The sequence below is a fragment of the Condylura cristata genome, unplaced genomic scaffold (assembly GCF_000260355.1).
Source record: "Condylura cristata isolate star-nosed mole 26May11 unplaced genomic scaffold, ConCri1.0 scaffold00021, whole genome shotgun sequence".
Taxonomy (NCBI): domain Eukaryota; kingdom Metazoa; phylum Chordata; class Mammalia; order Eulipotyphla; family Talpidae; genus Condylura; species Condylura cristata.
In genome coordinates this window covers 8,877,631-8,902,829 of record NW_004567122.1, presented here as the reverse complement: position 1 = coordinate 8,902,829, position 25,199 = coordinate 8,877,631, and the positions used below count along the sequence as shown (strand labels likewise).

The 25,199-nt window shown below is 37.2% G+C and overlaps 1 protein-coding gene across 3 annotated transcripts in view; it reads right to left on the bottom strand.

Annotated features, from left to right (window-relative positions):
- The window catches only part of NDST3 (N-deacetylase/N-sulfotransferase (heparan glucosaminyl) 3), a 139,699-nt gene that overhangs the window by 74,732 nt on the left and 39,768 nt on the right, over nucleotides 1–25,199 (bottom strand). For all 3 annotated transcript variants that reach the window (XM_012727971.1, XM_012727972.1, XM_004686630.1), the window contains exons 3-4: nucleotides 15,507–15,594; nucleotides 7,635–7,789 (exon numbers count right to left, since the gene is read on the bottom strand). In XM_012727971.1, the coding sequence (XP_012583425.1) occupies nucleotides 7,635–7,789; nucleotides 15,507–15,594 (243 nt within the window). The remainder of the gene's footprint in view (nucleotides 1–7,634; nucleotides 7,790–15,506; nucleotides 15,595–25,199) is intronic.

The window sequence follows — 25,199 nt, the reverse complement described above, 5'->3', positions numbered from 1 at the left end:
GAAAATATACACGATTGATTACCGTAGTATCTTTAAGTTTACATTGTACTAATTTTGAGGTTCTACATTGTGAAAGAATAGAAAAAGTTTAATTTGATCTTGTTTAAAATTATGATACTTCCTGGAACTTAAAATAACCAACCAAGACAGTTAATCACCTGTGGTGTTACATATACAAACACACACACACACACACACACACACACACAAATATACAAATCATATCCATAGCTACTTAAGACAAAACTATCATGAAAAACTCAGATTTTAATATTCAGAATTTGAGTTAAAATTAAAAATCTCTGAGGACGTAGTAGCAGGATTATGAGGGCTTTGGCAACAGCAGTCACTAATGGTAGCTCATCCACATCAGCTTATGGTTTTATGAGCCACCAGGTTATGCAGACCTGGTGATCAGATCTTTTCTCCCACTTTCCTGGGCTGTGTGACTTCAGAAAAACCAGAGAAGATTTCAGAGGCTCACTTCTGCATTTTCACCAGAACAGCCAGGCTCACAGGGTTGTAAGATTTACTGCAGATGGTGGGAAGCATGAGTACATGTTTAGTAAACATCTGCAGTGCAGAAATATCACGTCTCCATTTCCACTGGAGAGTCAAAAATCTCTCTGACTGAAGTGCACAGTTCTGTTTTCTGTAGGGAACCAGAATAATAGAGCTTCAAGTATGTGATCAGAACATTAGATAAAGGGTACGAATGGGGAATTGGGGAGACTAGTTTGTATGTCACTGCAATAATCTCTATGTAGAAAGAAAAACTCGGTGGTGGAGTGAAAATGGGAACTACTGAATGGAAAAAATTGCAGACACTGCTTGGAGATGAGAACAGCTAAACAGACAAGGCTGGCCTTGTGTGAGGCTTGCTCTCCTCTCGCTTTGCATCACGTCCATCTCTGCTGTGCCCATAACCACCTCTCAGCAAACATGTGCCCTCGCATTTTACAAACTGTAAAGCAGTAAAGGAGGAAGGGGCAATCAACTTGAGAGCAGTGTGCGTGAACCTGCTTAGGTCTCTCCCATCCTCACATGTGTGATCTAGCTCAGCCTTTCTTAAAGAACGCACAAAGGCTTTAAGTTCATTTTGTGTACAAATAAATTTGAGAAGTCAGACTATTTCATGGAGGACATGTACTAAATTTAACTTTTATTTTACAAGACTAGCTTAAATTACCCTATATATGCTGAATTTGCAACGTAGATTTTTATTAGCAGAAAAGGAAACTAATTGAAGAATACTTTTCTGAACTCTCCAGATTGTCAGAGACCATGACATCTTCCTATAAATTGGGGCATGGGTTGGGGGGGGGGGGCGGCCTGAAGAAGTGAGTGGAAGTTTATCTAAAAAGGAATTCTAAAAAGAAAAGGATTCTAAGTTCCCAAGGCAATCAAAATGATTTTCAAAAGTTTAATGATCTAAATGAGAAAAAAAAATTATATGTGTCACTAGAGATACGGATTGTAGGAAGCTATTTAGTTTAGATAAAATAGGGAGGTTCTAGAGAAAAAGCAGCAGTTTTGTAACTTTAAATAAATATGCAGAGATAGAAAATTGGGAGGTTCAAACCATGGTGCTGTTTGTGACCTTTGATACATTTTTCCTCCTCCTCACCTATCCAGCCAAAAGCCCTATTTCTTGCTCAGAAAGTTTTCACATGTCTGTCTGTAATCTCACAACCACTGGAAGAGCTGCTCTTTCACTTTCTTCCTTGATTATTCAATAGTAATGTGATTTGTCCGCTTAGATTCCAGTCTGTTCCTGCTTCTCTCCATTCTCAACACCCTGCTCTAATGTTCTATGATTCTGTAGTCTGTGTGGAAGTGACTGAACTGTGCGGAGGAAATGACAGTCCTATTTTGGAGTGCAATTACTTAAATTAGGTAGTTTTGAAAATAACTGGGAATGAAATTTTAATTTAGGAAAACAGATTTTAAAACATTTTGATGAAAGGAAGGTTGTGTGAATCAATTGCTAGAACATGCCAAGGAGGTAGAGTTGAAGAAGATGTTAAACAAATGTAATCCTTTCTAAAAAATTATAACCATTAAAAAAGAAAGAAAGAAAACATCCAATATAGTAACGATGAGTCAGAAAGCACTGACTTCAGATACCAGATTCATGGCTTCTCTGTGTGATTTGGGACAATTATTCAACCCTTTTCAATGTCAACCTTGTCATCTATAAAATGGAGATGGCATCGGGACTGTTATGCCAAGAATTAAGTAACATTGAGACTTCCAGCTACCTATTGATAGGCACTCTAGCTGTTTTCTAAAGAAGATATTGTTGGGATCCTTGTTTATATCAGGATTTAAAGTAAGTTCATTGCACAAAAATGAACAGTATTGTTATAAATATAACCAGGGTGATGATGCACAGGTGAACTGGGAGAGGGAGGAAGTAAGCATTGTTTTAAAATAAAAAATAAAAATTTTAATTATATGCAAAAATGCTCCAAATATAATGTTTGATTTAAAATGCATTTTAAACATTAAAAATATATAATACAATTAATGTGAAAAAAAAAATAGAAAACAAACAGGTTCAGAGGGATACAACCATGGCCAAAAATAAATCAATACAACAAATAAAAAAGTAAAAATAATGTGAAAGAGGCCACATCTCAGAATGAGCTTATTTTCCATAAGTTGCTAATCAAAAAATGACTCTGATCAACAATAGACAAAGAATATTATCCCATATTCACTAGTGAGCGCTGGTGTTGAAATGCTTTGATGAAACAGGAAAAAAAAACAAAAAACAAACAGAAATAATCACTCTTTTGTTTTAAGAGAACAGGCATTCAAAACACCTATGATTGTATAAACAAAATTAGGTGAAAAGACATGATAAAGTAAATGATAAACTATAATAAACTCAGCTTTTTCAGAAGTATACATCTTAAGGTAATTTAAAAATAGATCTTGTAGATTTATAGTTACTTTCACATGTGCTCTTCTAAATCTCCTTAACCTTCTTTGATGAAGAAGCTGAAGTCATACTGATAAAATATAAAATATATTGATGATTAAGGGTGGGAAGCATAAAAAGCATATTACCTTACCAAATCATTTAATCACAGTATGGTGATTTGCTGAGACAGGGAATATATAACACATATGAAATGGTAAAGTGACAATAGTAATCTCAAGGCTACTTTTGGTTAACAAAATCAATTGGATAAAAACAAATGCCCGAAGGTTTAATAAATAGATGATGGGCAGATGGCCTGACAGACTTAGGGGTAATTTTTTTTTAATGTGATCTTACTAGTATGGAGCCTGCTCAGCATATTAAAAATATTTTACATATGATCCAGCAATTCAGCTTCACTCCTAGGTATCTACTTGAACCATTCGAAGGATACATGTACCCCCCACTGTGTTCACTGCAGCTATTTTCAGTAGCCAGGCTATGGAGACATAGATGTGGTACAGATCCAAAATGGATTTCTTCTTGGCTATTAAAAAAATAAATAAACGTCTGTCACTTGTATGGACTGGAGGGGATTATGCTAAATAATATAGCTCAAAAGGACAATGATAAATGCTAAATTATTTCACTTGTATGTGGAACACAGAGAAACAAAGCAAATTAAACCAAAATAGACCCTAGAAATGTGACTGCAGAATTGAGGCTAGTAGAAGAGGCCCCTTGGTCTAGAGCAAAGGGCTGTGGATGCTTTGCTGGTGGGTGTGCTGTGATATCATACAACTTAGGCGGTGTGAACCCACTCACCAAAGTCATATACAGTGATATTTCAGTTAAAAATATGTGATCTTTTGTTGATTAAACAGAAATGAGTTGTACATGAAGGGGAATTTTAACTTTAAATCATTTTTGTTCTAGTAGAACATAGCAATTGGCCATAGTGTTCAGATTGGGACACCATATATTGAGAAGAATAATAATTGAGTTAGAAACTGTATAAAAATTGTAACTGGAATGGGAATTTGAAGCTTTGTGGAATGTTGAGAGAGAGAGATATGAAGTTATACTAATCATGCCCATCAAGGGCCTTGATGATCTTGTAAAGACTTTCTTGTTAGCTCAACCAGTTCCTAGAGAGAGTTGAAACCTATCCAAGAGCATGTTCTTCAAATGCAGCCAGTGAGTTCAGAATCCCGACCCTCAAGCTCAGCCTTTATCTGTTTGTGGATGCTGAGCTGAGATCTCCTTACCGTAATCACTTCAGGGACAGGCAACAGATGACAAGAAAAGGGCCTTATACTTCAGTTCCCACTGAAATTTGGATTCAAGGGAGCCAATCCTAAGCTTTCTTACCCTGTCAAGTGCTGCCTTTCCAAAGCAAAGCCTTTTGCCTGAACTTCCCCCTTGCTCCCTGTGGGGCCCTGTCAGGAACTGTCTGAACAAAGTCTTCTCAGTAGCAGTTGTCTCCTCACATATCTGAATAATAATAAAACTTACATTAAACAACAACAATGATAAAGTCTTAGGATCCAGAAGAAAGACTTATAGTTTCATGTAACAAACACGGAACACCCACTGGTGTCAGTTACCATTCAGTTAGACACTTATCTAGGGTAGAAGAAGAATTGCACTTGACAGTATAGGACTAAACTGCCTCTGCTGTGACTTCCTTTCCGAATGCACAGATTCAAGTTCACTCTAGGTCATATGACTCACTATATGAAGGGGTGGTACTCGAAATAGTTCCCAGCCATTAAGCCATTGACAACTCACAGCTTCTGGCACCTGTGGAGCTGGAGCTGGATGCTGGAGACCGTACATCAGGCCTCTTTAGTTGCTGTGTAAGTGGAAGCTTTGGGACATACTGGGGAAGGCTGGAGGAGCAGTGAGTGTTGACATCTTTCAGCATATTAGTAATTGGTATGGCTGTACAGGTACTTCTACGGTTAATATTTATGCTGAAGATACGCCCTATTCTTCTACCTCTTGCCCTTTCCAAGTTCCTTCAGCTATTTTTGTGAAGTAAGTCATAGACGTCACCGTATAGGTCATTTGCTTGAGTAACGGCTGGGGTCCTTCATCAGTGGCACTGTTCTCATTACTCCAGCAGTGGTCTGCCAGCTCAGGGGTGCCTTCTGCATCCCGACTTTAATTCCATGTCTGTTAGGCCCACTAGAATTATACTTTGTTTTTAATATAAACAAAATGAACATCTAATGTCCCTTTTTATAAAATGTCTTACTGAAGTAAAGATGATAGAATTCATTATATCTGGCAAGCAAACTAATGAAAAGATTATCATATACTCCTTAAGCCAGAAAGTCTTTCAATAGATTCTAAATTACATGTTGATACTATAATCTTTATTTCTGTATTAGAAAAGTTAATGTGCTCACTAATCTAAAAAGTTGCTTAATTGATAATATATTCCAGTTAATGTAAATTAGCAGGTTCTGCTGAACTTAGAGGAGAGGAAGGATGCTATTTGAAAGAATAATGATAATGCAGTCAAACGGGTATCTTTGGCAAGATTTTATGTTTACTCAAACACTGTTCTACTACTACTAATTTCAGTAGCATTATCCATAACAGTGCTATGCAACCTCTGGTGTTGGCAATGAATTCTTAAATAAAAATTTCTAATTTATCATTGAAAAACTACCATAAGTACCAAAATTAGATTCATGTTTTCAATTGAGTCATGGAATTTTGTCCAATTTTTAAAGTTGTATGATACCTGAAATGGTATTGTAGAACCATCATCAACATTACAACTTATTCTTTTTTTTTTTTTTTTTAAAGATTTATTTATTTGTGCATACAGAACTGGGGTATAGGCCAGAGGCTCAGGGGCGGTGAGAGGCTTCACCAGAGACAGAGTGGGGAGCAGAACAGGCAGATGGACGAAGTACACTGCTGAGGGGAGCAGCGGGCGGGTCAGGAGAGGTCTGCCACGCCATGTGGTCACCTCCGGGGCAGGCGGGAATCGAACTCATGCGGAAGCGGCTTTAGATTCTCAGAGCAGTGCTTTAACCCGCTGCGCCACCAGGGAGGGCCTACAACTTATTCTTGCCCCAAAAATGGCACCTTTCTAAAAAGGCCACCTGCTGAAACATGATTAAAGTGTCTGAATTAGCCTATATTTGGTAACTAACAATATTCTCTCATCAACCTTTTTTATTGCATTTCTTAATGACTGGAACCATCAAATGCAACTATGCTTGAAAGATTTGCTTGACTTTCTGTGATAAGCTATTAGAGCTTTCAAAGCTAAATTGAAATTGCCATCAGATTCTCTTCTGAGTGTCCATATTGAGCAAAAGGATAATAGATCAGATGTGTTTGCTGAAACTCAATGGGGATAGCCAGTATTTGACTATCAGTGATAGAGAAGGCCCACAACAAGAGTTTTACATGAAAGTGTCTTACATATTCTCTTACATAGAAAGGCAGTTTAAATGTAGTCTAACTCAGTCACTCCTTGGAATATTGTGTTCTACTCCTGACCTATAGTCTTGTTAAACACCCAGAGGTTCCCATTGCTTCTCTCTGTATTCTTTCAGTTCCTTCTTTGGAAAACACTCATGCTTGTTGTTAATTCAGAACTTCAAACAAACTGGTGGAGAAAAGTAGGATGTGACCCAATTTAGAAAACCAATATTAGCACAAGTTAAACTTTTGCATATTCTAGGTAGAGAAGATAATTAAGGCAGGATTTTCTCTAGAATAGTTTCCACTGGGTTAAAAAAGGCCTTTATATCTACACATAGTAAAGGAGAAGGTTGAATGAATGCATAGAGCCTGTCTGGACTCTTCCCATGTGTTTATGTGCCCTTTAGAATTCCTAAAAGCAAAGAGAAAGCACCATCTCCTACCCAGCACATGCCTAGTGGCCTGTTAATGACTGCATCTTAGCCCCTCTGGTCCCAGCCACAGTATCCTTGCTGTACTTTTTTTTTTTTTTAATAACCTTTCTGTAAATTTCCTTGTGCCAAATCAGAAACTCTTCATTGTAAAACAGTATCTTGCTTTAGTCAACCGAATGTTCCACCCCATCACACGTCAGCAGTTGCCATTAGAATGGTGTTCTTCCCCTTTCCACTGCCTTCCTCAACTGAGTTTTCATGACCTTGTGTCACAGTATGGTATCCTACCTGGTATTTTCCCTCAGCCTCATTTCACTCCAGTTTGTCCTGGCACTGAAATCTTATTCTTATTTCAGAGTGTTGCTGAAGTTCTGTTTCCACAAGAATATTTACTTCTCTGAACTGTTGCCTCTGTGTCTGTATGGTTTTCTATTAGGCTGTGATATCTCATTTTGTTGAAGAATTTTTCTGTGGGCATGTTACACCCTTCTTGTATGACAGGAAGCTTCTTCTGGACAGGAGCTATGTTGTATGAGCTCTGACCATAATGCCATGTCATTGAATCCTCAGAGTGTCTTGTAAAGTTTCTCTTAAATGAGAACCCTCCCAGCCATTAAGCATAGTAATGAAAACCCAGTACACACTCAAGAGTCACACACTGAAAGGCTTCAATAACAAGTTGTTCTAATGACCACATAGAAAATCACGGTTTTAAAAGTGTCAATTTGCAGAAATTGCTAAGAGGTTATCCATATAAATGCAGATCACTTCTGTAGTTAATGTAAATTAATTCAATATAATATTTGAAGTAAGTTACTTACTAAGGCAAATTTTTTGTTGAGAATCATCTGCTCCACCAGAGAGGACTCATTGTGGAAGAGGTGCGGCTGCATGTGGCTCCACATGTGGGGGAACCACCAGAACTCATCCACTGACCCTAAAAGATGGTCATCCCCTTCATCCTCCTCTTCAGTTCCTTTGGGGAGAAAAGATTATTCAGTGAATTTGTTATACTGGTTATCTCACTATTTGTGTGTCTCTGTCTCTCTCTCTGATTATGTACTTCTATGTATGTATTGCAGAGATACCATTTATACTTAGATAAACATAATATTTTGTACATAAAATGTAGTAAAGAACATATATTACTGGCTAACAACCAGACACTGTGACAAAAGCAAAACGTTCTTAAACTTGAGATGTGGCTAAAAATAATCACTACTAGATGGAAATACACAACCATTCCCAAGGACATCAGAACTCTTAACTTTTAGCATGCTTCCTTGATTCCTAGTTTGGAGAGAACAGGGGTACATTAGGAAATGTACTTGAAGGAATGTGAGTAATGAAATGTGTGGCAGAGCTCCAGGATTCCATCACCCCTACATGGGTTGTATCAAAACAGTCACAATAAAATATTTCCATAATACATTGGAGCTCCTCTTTAGGTTTGATAAAGTACTCAGGAATGAATAGTGAAAACTAATGCATAAAAAGGAGGAAAAGGGAAATGTAGGAATTGTTACTGGGAAAAGTAGAGAAAACCTAAGGCGAGAAAGGATAGAAGAGATGGAAGGATCACAGTCAGATCACAGTAACAGTCCTAAGGCTCCTGGGTGGTTCTCATGGCTCTTAGACTTTCCTTCCTAGGTCTTAGAAGCAGACTATCCATCAAAAACTCCTGTTTCCTTGAGAGCTAGTTCTGTAAATTTTCATGTTTGGACTTGTTTTATTTCCTCCTTCCTTCCCCCCCCCCATCTGTTGTTTACTGACTGTGAGCAGTTCCAGTTTTCATAACTGAGGATGTAGGAGACTCTTTGTACTTCCCCAGGCATTTTCTTTACTAAAGCATGAAATGAGAGCAGTGTAAGGTCTCTCTCTCCTGTCCTGGTCTCAGAAAATGATATTAATCATCACAGAATGTTGCAATGACACTTACATTTCAGCCACAACACTGTATTCAATAAGACCCTAGAACTTTGGGTTCTCGAAAACTATCTCCTCTGTATGTAGAAAACTTCCACCCATATTTTCAATAGCAGCTCTGATGTGGTTGGTTTTAATAAGACCCTACAGGCTAGGATGGAAGACGGCCTGCTGCGCTCCCCCTGGCCTTCTGAGCCCAGTGCCTGTGACCACTGTTCCTTCATTAAGTTTCCCAAGAGAAAGAAGGCAGAGCCCACTGGCAGGAAAAGAATCATACATACTCTGTGATTTATCAGGCAATGAAAGCTACTTATAGATACAGGCACAGTGCATCTACATGCATCTCCTGATTTAAAAGAATCAGTGATGCCAAATGAATGGGATACCATGAGCCTTCACTAAGAGCAGTCCTCACTTTCATTTTCATTGGTGAAGGATCATGCTATTTCACTCATTTGACATAGAAATAGGAAGATGACTTCACTCATGCCAGAGACCTAGATCTTATATTACCTTTTAGATGCAAATAATGTAGCCCTGGTAAAGAAGCATTACTATGTGTTTCTGGTTTGTTTATTTGGCTTTTTGACATAGGATCATGTCATTGTTTCCCCTGCAGTTAAACGTCTCCATTTATATCCAAGATACTCTGCTTCTGCACAACGTTTTGTGTGTCCTCAGGACACTGTGTTAGTTATGGTTACTTCAGTTACTTAGTGCAGTCATATATTGCTATTCTGAAAAGAGGCAAGACTTGGGGTTTGCTAATAATCGATTCATTCTTGAGCTCTACCTTCCTGTGTAAGGAGTATAGACAGTGAGCTGAAATTTCCTAGTTTAATAAAAGTAACCCCACTTATTGCCTTAATTTCTATCCCTTGTCTTTTATAACTCCTGCCTTTCTCTGTATCTTTCTTCTCATTTTGTCTTTTTTAAGTTGGCTTTTACTCAAAGTTTATTTTTCAGTGCTGAGTAACAGGGGTCAGGGTTCTTTAGAACATTAGCTCAGGCATTTCTTCACTTTCTAAAAATCATGGTGAAATCTGCTATTAAAATATTCATACATTTGAATCATGCATGGATTAGACAAATGAAGCCTGCCCTCTGCAGTTGTATGTAAATTCACAGTAGTCATAATCTTATACCTTTCATATTTTTTTCTTTGTATGTAGTTTTTAACTTACTTCCTTTAGCCCTGATTTAGGGACTAAATTAGTTTTTAGAACTAATGACACTGTGAACTAGTGTCTACTGATGATTACTTTAAACATTCTGATGAAGAGCAGCCAACACATAGTTGTTGTGGTGGATTGCCCTAGACTTTTGACAGCCCTCTATCTCCCTGAATGTCCAGCTATGTCAAAGCAGAGCTTTGGAGGAAGGGAAATCTGGAAGTTAAGTTCCTTAACTTTAGGTGTCATTTCTGGTTACAAAGCTGCATTGAAATCTTACAAAGTTATTGCAAATTACTTATTCTGTCTAATTTTAAATAATTTTCATGTAGGTCATTTCCTTCTCTAGCAATTTAGTAAAAAAAAAAGTCATTGATTCAGACTTTACCTTTTATGAAGCATTGTATTAAGTGTAATACAAGCATCTTCTCATTTAATTTTCACAAGTTTATAAGATAAAGACACCTGCTAACTTCCTTTTACAGTGAAGGAAATTGATGTTTGGAAAGGTGAAGTAAATGTCCTAAATCACTGAGGAGATTGGAAAGGAAGCTGAATTCTGAACCTGAATTCTAGCCAGATTCAGCAGCTTCAAATTCAGTACCTTAAATCAATGACTAAATGTGGATTTTAGACATAAGATCATCAGTCACTGATTCAAATAGCACTTTTCTTCACATTGTTAACTAATTCTAGGACATTATTACAATTTGTTAATACTATTGGTAGAAATATGCATTTATACACAAATACACTCATAGGCACATTTATATATTATATGCATACATACATAAGTATATATCATACATGATTATAATATATACATTTTAAAAGATATACATGATGCTTATCAATGCGTACATATAATATGGGAGGGAAACATAAACCTAATACTGATCTATAGACCTTAGAGATAAGAGGAAGAACCCTTTCATGATTCAGCTTCCTTCATCCAGGGCAGCCAATTAAACAATAATGTCTATTTTTTTTCTAATGCATAAGATTTGAGCTCAGACTGACCTAAAGTTAATACTATTTTGGACACTTAACTAGCTATATGACCTTGGACCTCCTTAAGTATCTTTGTTCTTATCTAGAAAACAAGGTAACATCCTGTAACTTTTAGAATTCAATGAAAATGCTTAGCTATGTACCTAGAATATGGCATGACTCACTAAAAGGGAACTATATTTTTTATGCCCTTCATCTATTTCTTATAAAATGCACAAATCCTTCAATATTAAAATAAATGAAAAAAGATGAAACCTTTTCCTGAAATAAAGTATTACTATTGTTATAGTGCTATTTTTCTTCATCACTTCAAGATTGAATATAATGATAGAATTTTTAATAGAGAAAGAAATTACTTATTTAAAAAGAAGTTACTGTAATTCAATAAACTTTAGAATATCTAATTTTTGAAAGACTCAGAGTATTAAGTTTTGTATATTTCCACACTCAAAATGGTGTTTACTGGTAAATACCATTAAAACAGCCAAGTTCTGTTTTAATGGGAGCTTTTCTATCATATTTAACTAACAAGACTCCTTCAAGCCTCAGCCTTAGCTTCACCCTCTGTTATACTTTCTTTGGCTACAGAGGGAACATTCATGTTGTGAACCTGAGTGCTCAAACAAGGAAAGCAGACACATCTTTCAGAAAAACAAAGGAAGGGGAGCTGCTGGTTAGGGTCACTCTTTAGCACTTGTGGCTCCGCACACACACAAAAATTAACTGTTGGGAGTGTTTTCTTACATTTAAGAAGCTTTTAATTATTCGTAATATTTAAAATGACACAACATGGGCAATTAGGAATTGTTGCATATATACTATAAAAGTTAACAGGAAGGTGGTTATTTTTTAAAGATTTATTTATTTTATGCACACAGAACTGCGGTACAGGCCAGAGGTGCAGGGATGGTGGGTGAGAGGATTCACCAGGGACAGAGTGAGGAGCAGAACAGTGGGCGGGTCAGAGTGAGGAGCAGAGTGAGACAGAGCAGTGGCGAATCAGGAGAGGTCTGCTGTGCCACTCTGGGGTCAGGATCGAACTCACAGTGAAGGGGCTATGGCTTGCTTGCAGTGATGCGTCCTACCAGGGAGGGTCCATGAAGGTGATTTTATTTGACTCAATCATTTGTTCCTTAATTGATTTTTCAAAGGCACGGTTCTAGGGCTGGTGTTACAGCAGTGTGTCTTCATGGAGGATTTATTTTAGTGTGGAAGGAGAAACAAATAATTTATAACAAAGAATATTCAACTATTGAAAGTGAAACTCTAACCAGCTATGAATAGAAGGCAGCTTCCTTAAGCTAATAAAGAGTTTCTACAAAATATTCTTTTGAAATAAGTTTCCCTTGAGAACTGGAACAGAGCTACTGAAAGATTTCTCCCTGAGGTTAGAACAAGACAGGAGTGTCACCATCATCACTCTTATTTAATATTGTACTGGAAATCCAAATGAGTGCCACAGGCAAGAAAAAGAAAGTAAATTCATAAGGCTTGAAAGGAAGAAATACAAATTTCATTATTCAGAGTTACGTCTTTGTATAGGTATAAGATCCAAAAGAATCTACAACTATAGATATAAGTGAATGTACAAAATTGTTTGATTCAAGATCTGTATAGAAAAACAATTTTGTTTTTATGTGCCATCAACAAAGAAATGGAATATTAAACAAGACATCATTATTTTTTAAAGTTCAGATATATTACATGATGTTGGTTATAGGTTTGTAACATAATAGCTGACATTTGTATGTATTGTGAAATAGTCAGCATGGTAAGTCTAGCTAACATCTGTTACCCCACATAGTTACACATATTTTTTTTTTGTATGATGAAAACTTTTAAGACCTACTCTGCAACTGTCAAATTTTCAATTATTAATATTGTCCTAGTGATCTATTTACAATTGGAAAAAAAAATTGTGCTTTTGACTCCATCCATTTGCTCATTCCCCATCCTGTCTCTGGCAACCACCAGTTTATTTTCTATATTAATGAGTTTTTTATTTTTGTTTTTTGACTCCATATGCAAGTGAGATCATACTGTGCTTGGTTTCTCTTTCTGATTTATTTTACTTAGCATAATGTCATCAAGGTCAATTCATGTTGCCTCAAATGTTAAGATTTTCATTGTATTTTCTGGATGAATAAAATTGAGTTATTTATGTGTATATATTTGGCCATATGTATAAGCATCACATTTTTATCCATACATATTGATGGGCACTTAGGTTGCTTCCTTATCTCGTTCTGCAGTGAATATGGGGCACATATATCTTTTTGAGTTAAATTTTTTATTAACTTCAAATGAATACCCAGAAATGAAACTGCTGGATCTATTTCTAGTGATAATTCTATTTTAGATTTTTTGAGGACCCTCCATACTATTTCCCACAGTGGTTGCACCAATTGGCATTCCATTAACAACACACAAGCATTACCTTTTCTCCACATCCTCACCATTACTTACTGATTATTGTCTTTTTTTTTTAAAGATTTATTTATTTGTGCATACAGAACTGGGGTACAGGCCAGAGGCTCAGGGGCGGCGAGAGGCTTCACCAGAGACAGCGTGGGGAACAGAACAGGCAGATTGACGAAGTACACTGCTGAGGGGAGCAGCGGGCGGGTCAGGAGAAGTCTGCCACACCATGTGGTCACCTCCCGGGCAGGCGGGAATCGAACTCATGCGGAAGCGGCTTTAGATTCTCAGTGCTGTGCTTTAACCCGCTGCGCCACCAGGGAGGGCCTGATTATTGTCTTTTTGACAGTAGCTATTTTAACAGGTGAGAAGTGCTATCTCATTATCATTTTGATTTGCATTTTGATGACTAGTGACTGGGTCTGATAAACATCTGTACCTCTTTTTCAAAGAGTCTATTTAAACCCTCTGTCCATTTTTAAATTAGATTGTTTACTTTTTGGCTATTAAGCTGTAGAAACTTTTTAATATATTTTGTATTTTAAGATGTTATTTATTGATTCATACAAGAGCTGGGGTACTGGACAGAGGTGTGGGGGGTGAGAGGATTCATCAGAGTCAGAGTGGGGAACAGAACAGGTGGATTGACTGAAATACACTTGCTGAGGGGAGCTGCAGGCGAGATAGAAGTCTGCCATACCATGTAGGTCACCTCCCTGGCTGGGAATCGAACTAGTGCTACAGTGACTGCTGATAGCTTCATAATGCTATTCTTTAACCCGTTGTGCCGCCAAGAAGGGCTCCCTTTACATATATGAGTAGTGTACATGTTCTCCCATTCAGTAGGTTCCCTTTTCATTTTGTTGATAGTTTATTTTGCACACAAAAAAGAAAATATCATCACCCCTCTTCACATAATACAAAACTGAATTCCAGATGGATCACAGGTAGATACATTTTCAGAATGTAGAAACATATTTTCATGATTGTGCAGTATGTAAAGATGTCTTTTAAAAGACATCTTTGGCCATAGAACAAAAAGAAGATAAATTTGACCATGTCCTGCTTAGTATGTTTGTTCAAAAAAAAAAAACTATTAAGAGATTGAGAAAACAGCCACACAGGAGAAAGTATTTGCCCCTAATAACTGATGGAGGACTGACTCAGTAAGAATATATAAAGAAATTCCACAAGACACCAAGAAAAATAGGAAAAAAAGATACTTCGCAAAAGTGGATACCCAAAAGGCTAATGAACATATATAAGAAGCTCTATTTTTTCACTCATCAGAGAGAAATGTACATTAAAACCGCATATCTCTGCATGCCCACCAGAAAGACTAAAATTACAAATACAACATCAAATATTAATGAGGACAGAGAATAATGGAGAAACATATACTGTCAGGACATAAATAGGTACAACAGCTTTGACAGTGCTTTGGAATCTTGTGTTAAAATTGATCACAACTGTCTATATAACTAGCAATTCTCATGATTGAGAGTTAACAAAGAAATTACTTTTGTCCTTGGAAGGACAGGTAACATGACAGCTACCAAAGAATAGAAATCAATCATCCATAGTTCAAAGAAATGGAATAAAGATATGTTTGCATATTCTAACATTGAAATACTGTAAAGCAATGAAAGTGAAAAAGTTGCAACTATACACAGTAATATCTGTGAAACCAAAATGATGTTGAACAAAATAAGCTGGACACAGAGAAGTCTATGTATAATTCCTTCTACACTTTATCTCAAAGCCAGACTGGCTGATACAGAAGACAAGAGAGTGGTTTTGTTGGGGAGGCTAGCACCTTGGGGCACAGGTGGAAAGGCATGGTAACATTCTATTTCTTGATCTGCATGCTAGCCACACAGTGGTGACATTTTGTGATAATTTGTGGACCCCTAAACTTAATATTTATGAACCTTTTTACATGTAGGTGGTAGTTCAACAGGAAAGGAAGACCACTAACTACTATAAGATGAGTAACCTTTCAAGTCACTAGTATTTTGTGACAGTTAAAAGGAACTGTATTGAATGGGATGGAATAAGGAGCAAACAAAGGCGGAGTGGGCACAGAAAAGCCAGAAATGAGTAATTAGGAAAGGTATGCAGTTTGGAGAAGGTGGCTGGGATAATAGTCACTCCCCTTTTTCTTACCTGTATGGTAAAATTTCCCTGAAAAGCCCAGGTTGAAGGTAAAATTTGTAATCTGTGCACGCAGAAGATTCTGAGTATCAAGCAGAGCCTGAAACATATAATCATATAAAAAAATGTATCATGTAGAGAATGGCATTGAGAAGTTTTAAAAGATAACTTCCTTTTGCATTCAAAAGATAAAACCACAGCTTTATATATGAAAGAATTAAATGATGGAAAGTAGTTTCTTTACCACCTTAAACCAGAGAGATGCTTCCCAGATTACATAAAGCACACATGTATATTTATCCTTTAGCTTGCAATAAATCAGCAAAAAGTGTCAGCTAAAAAAAAGGAAGTAAATGAAAAGTTTATTCTGCATATATCAAAGGAACCTACCACCTAGTACATAAAATATATCTCCTTTTACCTCTCAGGGACATAGATCACCAGTTGTCAAAAGGAGGACACTCCTTTAAATAAAACTATGCACATATACTGAAAGAAACAGATAGTCATTGCCTTTGGTTTTCAAAATCCAAGACTTTTCAATATCTAAATATTAGAACCCTAAATGATAGTGATTGTCCTTCGAAGAGGATATCATGGTAAAGTAAATCCCTAATTTGCTCTTTGATTAACAGACAACCCCCCCCCCCCACTCTTACAAGTAAAGCCATTTTGAATCCAGTTTAATTGTTACAGTCTATAAAATATTTACCATGCTATGGGTATTTACTAACTTTCTTTTCTTTCTCATGTTTATTTACATGACTAATCTTACATTCCTCCTCCTCCTCCTCCTTCTCCCTACACTCCTTCTCTCTCTCTCTCACACATGGATACACACACACATGCCGAGTGGTAGATGAGTGCTACCTCAACTAGTAGAAAGTAATGCTGAATGATAGATTTGCAAGAATCTCAGGACTATTTTTACACATAAAGAAATTGAGAAGAAATGACTTGTCCATTTCACTAATAAAAATAGTTGTAGAGCCTAGATTAAGAGAACACCTGACTCCAAATCAGTGCTTTATTCTACCACCAGAATCCTTTTTCTCCTTTTCATAGTTGGATAACAGCATTTCCCAAACCAAAGGGCTAATCCAGATTCACAACAAAATCTTTTTTTTTTTTTTAAATCAGTGGTACACCTGACTCCCTGGAAGCAATGTTTTTTTGGGAGGGGGTGGACATAGCTTTTCATTCAGAGAGATTATCCCATGTTCGTCTGCTTTTCCTGAGATGTGATTCTCCTGGTTGTGTAAAGCATAGGAAGGGAGCTTCTGAATCTCAAAGCTGGAAGACAAGTTTGTTCATGGATTTCCATATCTCAACCCGGAAGGCAAAGAAGGCAGTGACACTGGGGACCTATTAGGTCCTGTCCTTATAAGGGCTCAGTGTGGGCTGAGCCAGGGAAGGAGAATTAGGCCAGCTTTGCAGTGATGAAGTGAGGCTCGTGCCTTGTGTGTGGAGGGTGCTGCCTGGAGGTCAGGTGAGACCTCCTCTGTCCTTATGGAAGGAACATCAGGTGGAGTATGTGAAGATCTGGATTTAAAGGTCAGCCCTGAGGTGTTCAGTGCCCTCACTGAGCGGGCAGGTTGGGGAGTCAGATTGCCCCAGCTGGAATTCGGGATTAGTCTGTTGGTTTGGGAAATGCTGTTATCCTTCCCAAGCTGCAGACATTTTTGCAAAGGAGGGATAATAGCTACCTAGAAGTGCTGCTATGAGGATTAAATGAGAGCATTTATTATGCTCTTGGCATAGTGATGGGCACAGAATATGTGCTTAACAATCTTCAGTTGCTGCCCCTCTATCATTGCTGCTGCTATTATTATTTATGAATCTGGTGGTTGTGGTTGTTATTTTTAGCAATGCTAGACAATTCACATGACTTCTCCAAACTTATGCCTATAGTGGGAACAATGACCTAAGTCATAGAACTCTGATGTGAATTATGAAAGAGGTAATATATGCAAGATTGCTTGATAAGCATTTTTAAATAGTATCATAAATATTAGATGATATAATGATCAGCAATATCCATATAATTATAAATATATAATATATAATTGTCTATATTACATATAAATACTGCTCTGTGTGTCAGTAGATATTTATGTATCAATGAAGTAGCAGGAAAAAATAATACTGCTTATTCTCTCTCTCTTTTTTTTTAGAGATTTATTTATTTTATGTATACAGAACTGGGGTACAGGCCAGAGGTGCAGGGACAGTGAAAGGATTCACCACATACAGAGCAGGGAGCAGAACAGGCAGATAGATGAAGTACACTGCTGAGGGGAGCAGCCGGAGGGTGAGGAGAGGTCTGCCGCGCCATGTGGGTCACCTCCGGGGTGGGGATTGAACTCGTGCAGAAGTGGCTTTAGCTCCTCAGTGCTGTGCTTTAATCCACTGCGCCACTAGGGAGGACCCATACTGCTTATTCTCTTTAAGAAATAAAACAGTTGTGTAGCTACTTTGGAGCCCCTGCCCCGGAGGGTGACCCACATGGCGCGGCAGACCTCTCCTCACGCTCCGGCTGCTCCCCTCAGCAATGTACTTGGTCAATCTGCCTGTTCTGCTCCTTACTCTGCCATTCTGTATCTGGTGAATCCTCTCACCTCCCCTACACCTCTGGCCTGTACCCTAGTTCTATATGCATAAATAAATATATCCTTAAAGAAAGTATTGATAGAAAATAATATCCAACTAAAATTTTTGGAGAATTACATGATGAATATGATTTGACATAAAATTTGACTATTCCCAAAATTATTTTTAAAATTTGTATCTTCATGCTGTTCCACTAATTTTATTTCTGAAACTTCACTCTACAATGTCAAAAACAGTTGCAGACCTCACAAGAGCTAATTGAAGGCAAATATATATATATATATAATTAAAAAAAATGAGTTCTGAAAACTGAGCAAAATGGAAGCTTTTATAGTATTTTTGGATTTTCTCCAAGTTTACTTAACAGAATGAATGTATCAATTAAAGTAAATCAAAGGGACAAAATTAGAAATAACTACAAAAATTTTCATACAGTAAACCATTTAAATTTTTATTACACATGTGACATTCTTTGGGGGAACATCTGCTAATATTTTATTGTGTATTTATGCTCCCTAGCTTATATTTTGATTTGTTTTATCTTTTATTAGTTAACAAAATTAGTAGGTTAGTAAAATTAAAGCTGGGGAAAAATTTAAGGGTTTGAGTATAGCTTTTCTGCATTGGGCAAGAATATGTATGTTTCAGCACAGACATTTTAGAGTTAATACTTTCTTAGTCAACAAAATATTAAGTATAAATATATAATATACATAGATCAATAAAAATAAATGAAAACAATTGAACAACTAATTATAAACTCCTGTAACAATCTACATACACACATATACAGACTACGGCATAGATATCATTGAAACTTAATGTAAAAGAGATCATCATTTCCATTCCAGACCTAGGAGCTATGACTTCTGTGGATGTAACCCTGTAACAAAGTGAGTTAAGTGTTTAGGATTTGCATTTCAAGCAAATTGCTCTGTTGTCTGCAGAAGTGACAAGAAGAACAGTGAACACGTCTCACTGACATCAACCCAGGATGATATAGTGTTCTAGATGGGAATAAAGTGTCCATAATACTTGGCCACTTTCTGCAAAATTATTTAACTCTTGACAAAAACAAAACAAACAAAACCCTAAAGATGTAGAGCTTTACCACCTATCAACTACCCAATAGTAAAACAGTCATTCAGCTCTTAAATGTCCATATTTTAAGTTAAAAGTGTAACCATAAAAAAAACCAGGGAAGCAGATTGTATTTGCTGTGGTGACTTGAAATACAAAGGCTGATGGTTGGAGTCTATTTTCTATGATGTCTGTGCGGTCTCTAATATTCAGAAAAATGGAGAGGGAACTTTCACTATCAGCAAATGGTAACAAGGGGTCTTAGTGGTATCCTGCTTCCTGCTCACACTGCCTTACGCCAAGGCCACCATCTGCTGAAACCCCAGACCTTGAGTGTGTCCTTAGCCTCCTGGGTAGCTGAGTGAACAGCAGATGTAGAACCTGTGTGTCTCAGGTATCTGGTTGCCATTTGACGGCTGTGTGAGCTTGGACAAGTTAGCCTTTTCAAATCACCTCCCTTCTGAGAAACAGGGATGACACTGTCAGCTCATGGGCTTATTTGAAGATCCTCTGAGAAAAAGGATGTCTAGCTCTAAAACCTTTCCTAGTACAGAAGAGCAGCTTCAGCTCCATGAATGAAATCCTTATCCCTTCCTCCCTCATCAACTTTAAAAATTCCTTATCTTCCTTTCACAAAATTTTACCAGCTGTTTCTTACTGTTACCTAGAATAAACTCAGGCATATACCTAGAATTTTAAAGATTTTTTTTTTCAAATGGAACCTTCAAACTTTTATGGGGGTCAAACCAGCACTGCAGATTTTAAAGAGAAGTATAAGATGATCCAAGTAGCTGTTTTATAGGAACCTTCACTGGGCTTTGATATTCTTTCCCAGTGACCTTAGTGAATTCTTCATTTTCCTGTTGACTGTTCATGTATTTTATTGTTTATATTGTAGTAAGAGAGTAAGGACAAAGGTTTTTATGAATGCTAAGGAGAAGTTAACATAGTATTCTTGAATTATTTCTACTACATCCTTAAGCTGGCTCTGAACATATATTACACTTAACCTCTAAATTATACAGATGAGAGATAGTTTTGCTAGAACATTTGTTGAACTGCAGTTGGCAAACTGCACATTGGCAAATGATATGTGGGTGGGCAAATAGCAAATAAGTAAGTGCTACTATAAGTATTCACTTGAAATTGTTATGTATGTTATTTTTAGCTTATGGGTGTTATATTTAAATAGTTCAAACACTAGTGCATTTTTTTGAAAGAAAGGAATAAACATAAATAGTAGCCCACAAATTCTAACAAAATGGTACCTTTAGGAAACTAAGTTAAATCTCATTGATTCAAGTATACAAAAAAGGGATTTTTATATGTTGTTATAAACATAAGTTTATCATCATCATAATTCAAAATTCTTGCTTCTAGCAGCAAAAAAGAAAAGGAGTAGAGGCATTGGGTTCCATGAGAGGGTTGAGGTGTATCAACCATTCACTGTTATTCTAGAACAAATCAGATTTTCTTTAATAGTTGCAGAGGTATGCTGGAAAGCCTCAAGTACCATATCAATTCTGCTTAAGAAGCAAAAGTGCTAAATGCTTTTTTTAAAACACCCAATAGAATGTTCCCTAGCTACTATAACCCACCAAGAAAGTTTGTGTTTTATGTTAAAGACAAAATGTGAGGTTGACGCTGGACTATAAACACCAGGAGGTAGTGACTGTCCAACAAGTTCACTTTTCATTCCCAAAGCTCAGCATGAATTCCATCAGAAAGAGAAGGGGGCAGTCTACTGCCTGAATGGAGAAATGAATAAATTTCCAGTTGATCAGATAATGCAGTAAGCTTACAAAGACCTGACAATGTAAACAATATGCTTCCACTATTTTATGGTCATAAAATGCTTTGTAGCTTGATGAAAAATTTCAGAATAGTTCAAATTCAACAAAGTATTTATGAAACATTTTAATTTCAAATTATTCAGAAAATGCTAAAATAAAAACATTCCCAATCTCTGTTGCTTCTCAAACTTCTGTGTTCATTGCTGTCATCTGAGAAGCTTATTCAAATGCAGACTACTAGGTTCTGACCCAGAGGTGCTAGACAGTTTGGCTCATTATGGCCATCACATCCAGATGATGTTTATAGTAGTGACATCATACCACACTCTAAGAATCACTGTCTCTTCATTGATTTGAATAGTTCAAGGTAGGTTCTAATTTATCTATCAGCCTGTTTTTCTTTGACAATATGGAACCTTTGATCCCCTCTATCTAGCAAATTCCTGAGAACACTGAAGGCATTCAGCTAACCAGTGGTTATATGAGTCACCCTAATAATGGGTATAATGAACTATCAAATCAGAAATATTCTTAAAAAATGGAATATATAAAGGGCACTGGAACTCAGTTGGGGTCTGAGGAAATGTTTTGGTCCCAGAGTACTTCCTCATGGCTTGAATAGTTTGTGTTGGAAATTATATAACTAAGATTATCACCTCTAAAGTTTTATTTTGTCCTTATTAATTTTTTCCTAGGTTTTTTTTTTTTCTCCTAATAAAAGTCCATTTCAATTAGGTTGGGTGAACTAGTAAAATTGGTTGTCACTCATGTAAAGTGTGGTTAGATAGGGTAACTAGCTCCAACATAAAAGTTAGGTGTGAGGACTCAGGTGCTTATAAGTATGGACATGGCTTTAGAGTCAGAATAGCATGGGCTGTGAAATAATTCAGCTGCTGTGGAAAACAGTGTGTCTGGTCTTCCAAAGCTAAAGTTAAATAAAGAGCTATCATATGATCCAGCGAGTATACGCTTAGATAGTTACCCAGAAGAATCGAAGACGGGTATTCAGACAAAGAGTTATATACACTGTATACATACTGACAGCAGAACTATTTGCAGCAGCCAAAAGGTGGAAACAACCTATGTGTCCATCAGTGGATGGAGGGATAAACACATTGGCCATCTACATACTGTGCCATATCGCTTGGTGTATGTGGATCCACCTCCAAAACATTAATGCTCAGTGAATGATTTCAAACACAAAGCTCAGATACCATGTGATTCCCTTCACATGAAATATCCAAACTAGGTAAATCCATAGAAAGAGAAAGACTGGTGGTTGCTAGTAGTAGTTGGGAGAAATTGGACACAACTGCTTAGTAGATCTGTGGTTTCCTTTTGGGGTGAGGACAGTGGTTTGTGCCAGATAGAAGTGGTGGCTATACAACACTGAAACTGCTAAATGCCACTAAATTCATTACCTAAAATGGTTTAATTTTATGTATGTGAATTTCATGTCAATAAACAGATAAGTTTGAGTGTACAGCTGTGACTGCTGCTATCTATATTTTTTTCCTGATTTTATTTAAACAACATGTGCATTACCCTACCTAGATTATTTCCAGTAAAGGGCCCATACTCTATAACTTTAAGAAAATTGTCCAAGATTTGCTGGGAACTAGTGGCTATTAATGTATACATCCCCATGTTATTTGGTCCTTGTCTTAGACTCTTTGCTTCCATCATCCTCCTTTATACTTACTGAACTGTAGATATACTTGCTTTCACACTATCTCTGGAACATAACAAATCTAGGTCTTTAATTTCTTTTTCAAAGGTGTCCTCTCCCCAGATGATTGTGGGGCTTACTTCCTCAGCTTTCCAGGTCTCTGCTTAACCATCATCTCCTGGACCTTCTTTTAAATAGTCTATCTGGTCTTCCTGGTTTATTCGATTTCTTCACAGAATCGCTTACTATTAATAGTATTTTTTTTCTAGTCATTCACATAACACTTCTTCATAGAATCCATTTAGTTCCGAGAGTAAATATCACTTCTGTTTTTACAGCACCCAGAACACTGTCCAACACATAATAGACTCTCAATAGCTATTTGTTGAGAGAAGGAAATGATAAGTGAATGAATGGAACTGCGGTATAACTCTCAACCAAAAGAGGAGAGTATACTGTTTACTTGAAAAGTTTATGGAGTAAATGGAGATTATGGAGAGACATAGTAAGGGTGTCCCATGATAAGAGGCATGTTTATTTATTTATTATTATTTTCTCACATCATTGTTCAGTTTTGTACAAATTTGAATGAGGCATAGACAAAGCTCTGGGTGCTTTCAGGTCATGAGGTCAGGGTTGGGCTAATGGATAACCTAGTGTAGCATTAGATAAGGCCACAGAACCTCTTTGGGATGTATTGAAATACTTTGATTTTTTAAAAAATAGCAGTTGGGCCCTTCCTGGTGGCGCAGCGGGTCAAAGCGCTGCACTGAGAAGCTAAAGCCACTTCCGCATGAGTTCGATTCCCGCCTGCCCTGGAGGTGACCACATGGCGCGGCAGACCTCTCCTGACCCGCCCGCTGCTCCCCTCAGCAGTGTACTTCATTGATCTACCTGTTCTGCTCCCCACTCTGTCTCTGGTGAATCCTCTCACCCTTCACATCTCTGACCTGTACCCCAGTTCTGTATGTACAAATAAATAAATCTTTAAAAAAAAATAGCAGTTGGGGTAAAGGCCCAAGTATATGCTTTTATCTAGCAACTTTACCCTACTGGAACCTAATAAAAATGCTTATGAGGTCAGAACAGTTATGAGGAAGTAAAGATAACTCTATTGAGTTTATTCTTTAGGAAAAGGTTTAAGCTCTTATTGGTAGCACACACCAAGTATATACTACATACAGGCTTAACAAGCCCGCTGATCTAGCTTCCAAGAACAAGGGAGATTCGATAAGACAAATTAGGGGTCTACAGAAACCTACTACAAGGAAAGATGCTAAGAAAATTAATGGAAGAATTAGGCACAAAAACTAAATACATACGTATTGTTCTTGCTAAACTGTAGCCGCAGGCTTTCTCACTGCTCGTGGAACACTCCACGATTATTTCTTCTTCTGTGCCTTTGTTCTTGCTGCACTTTCTCTCCTAAGAGCATCACTTTTTACTTATTGAAATATTTCATTAATTTTTTTGAGGTAAAATTGGCTTGTAACATTATGTAGGTTTCAGGTGTGCAGTCTTAGAAATTAACACCTGTGTATAGTACACTGTTCTTTCCAAAAGTCTAATCTCCATCCTTCATCATACAGATTTACCAGATTTACCTTTTCATTCTCTTTTGGTTTCATTTTTTTTAGTGTCAGAGCTTTTGTTCTGTTTTGCTTGGAGAACATCACAGTTTTGATTTGCACTTTTTCTGTGTCTCTTCAGATACTACCTTTTCGGAGAGGCTTTCGCCAGCCATCCTTATAGACTCGGTCGTGGCATGCTCCACCCCGGTGGCCCAAGTCTTCCATCTGCTGTGCCCCTAATGCTTGTCAGTACCTACTGTGTTATCCTACACTCTGCTTTCTCCTCCCACTGAACATCAGGAACTTGACAGCAGGGACTTAGCCTGCGTCATTCTCTGAAGGCAGCGCCTGGCATGCAGCAGACACTCATAAATATTTGTTGAATGAATAAATGCATGAATGAATGCTTATGAATTAGAATTTAGAAGAGAATGTAGAGCTGAAGTACAGTCCTGGGACCAAAAGGATGGAACTAAAACTGTGCAAAAATATTTCTTTAGATCAGTCCAGTTTTTCCAGACTGGAAGTTTCCACGAATAGTAGTAGATGCATAAAGAACAATGATTCTAAAATGGAAACAGAGAAAAGGCCCGCTGACTTGAAGAAGCCAGAAATAGAAATAGCTTAATATCTGACAAAGGCTTCAAGTCAAGACACCAGAATAATTTACTGTGACTTTCTGACCAAATTCTAACTGGAGGCTACTCACATGCTAATTGTTTGGTTTCTGGTGGGCAGGCTCCTGGGCTTGAATCCCAGCAATAGCACACTGAGTAACTTTTCAACTTTGTAAGAGCTTTCCTGAATCTCAGCTTCAATACCAACCTCATAGGGTTTTAAGTTTGGGTAATAGAATCTGTGTAAAGCCTGGAGTCTGGAACATGGTAGTCACATGTTTTAATATTTCACCTAATTCTCTCTTTTTAAAAGATTTTATTTGGCCCTCTCTGGTGGCACAGCGGGTTAAAACACAGCACTGAGA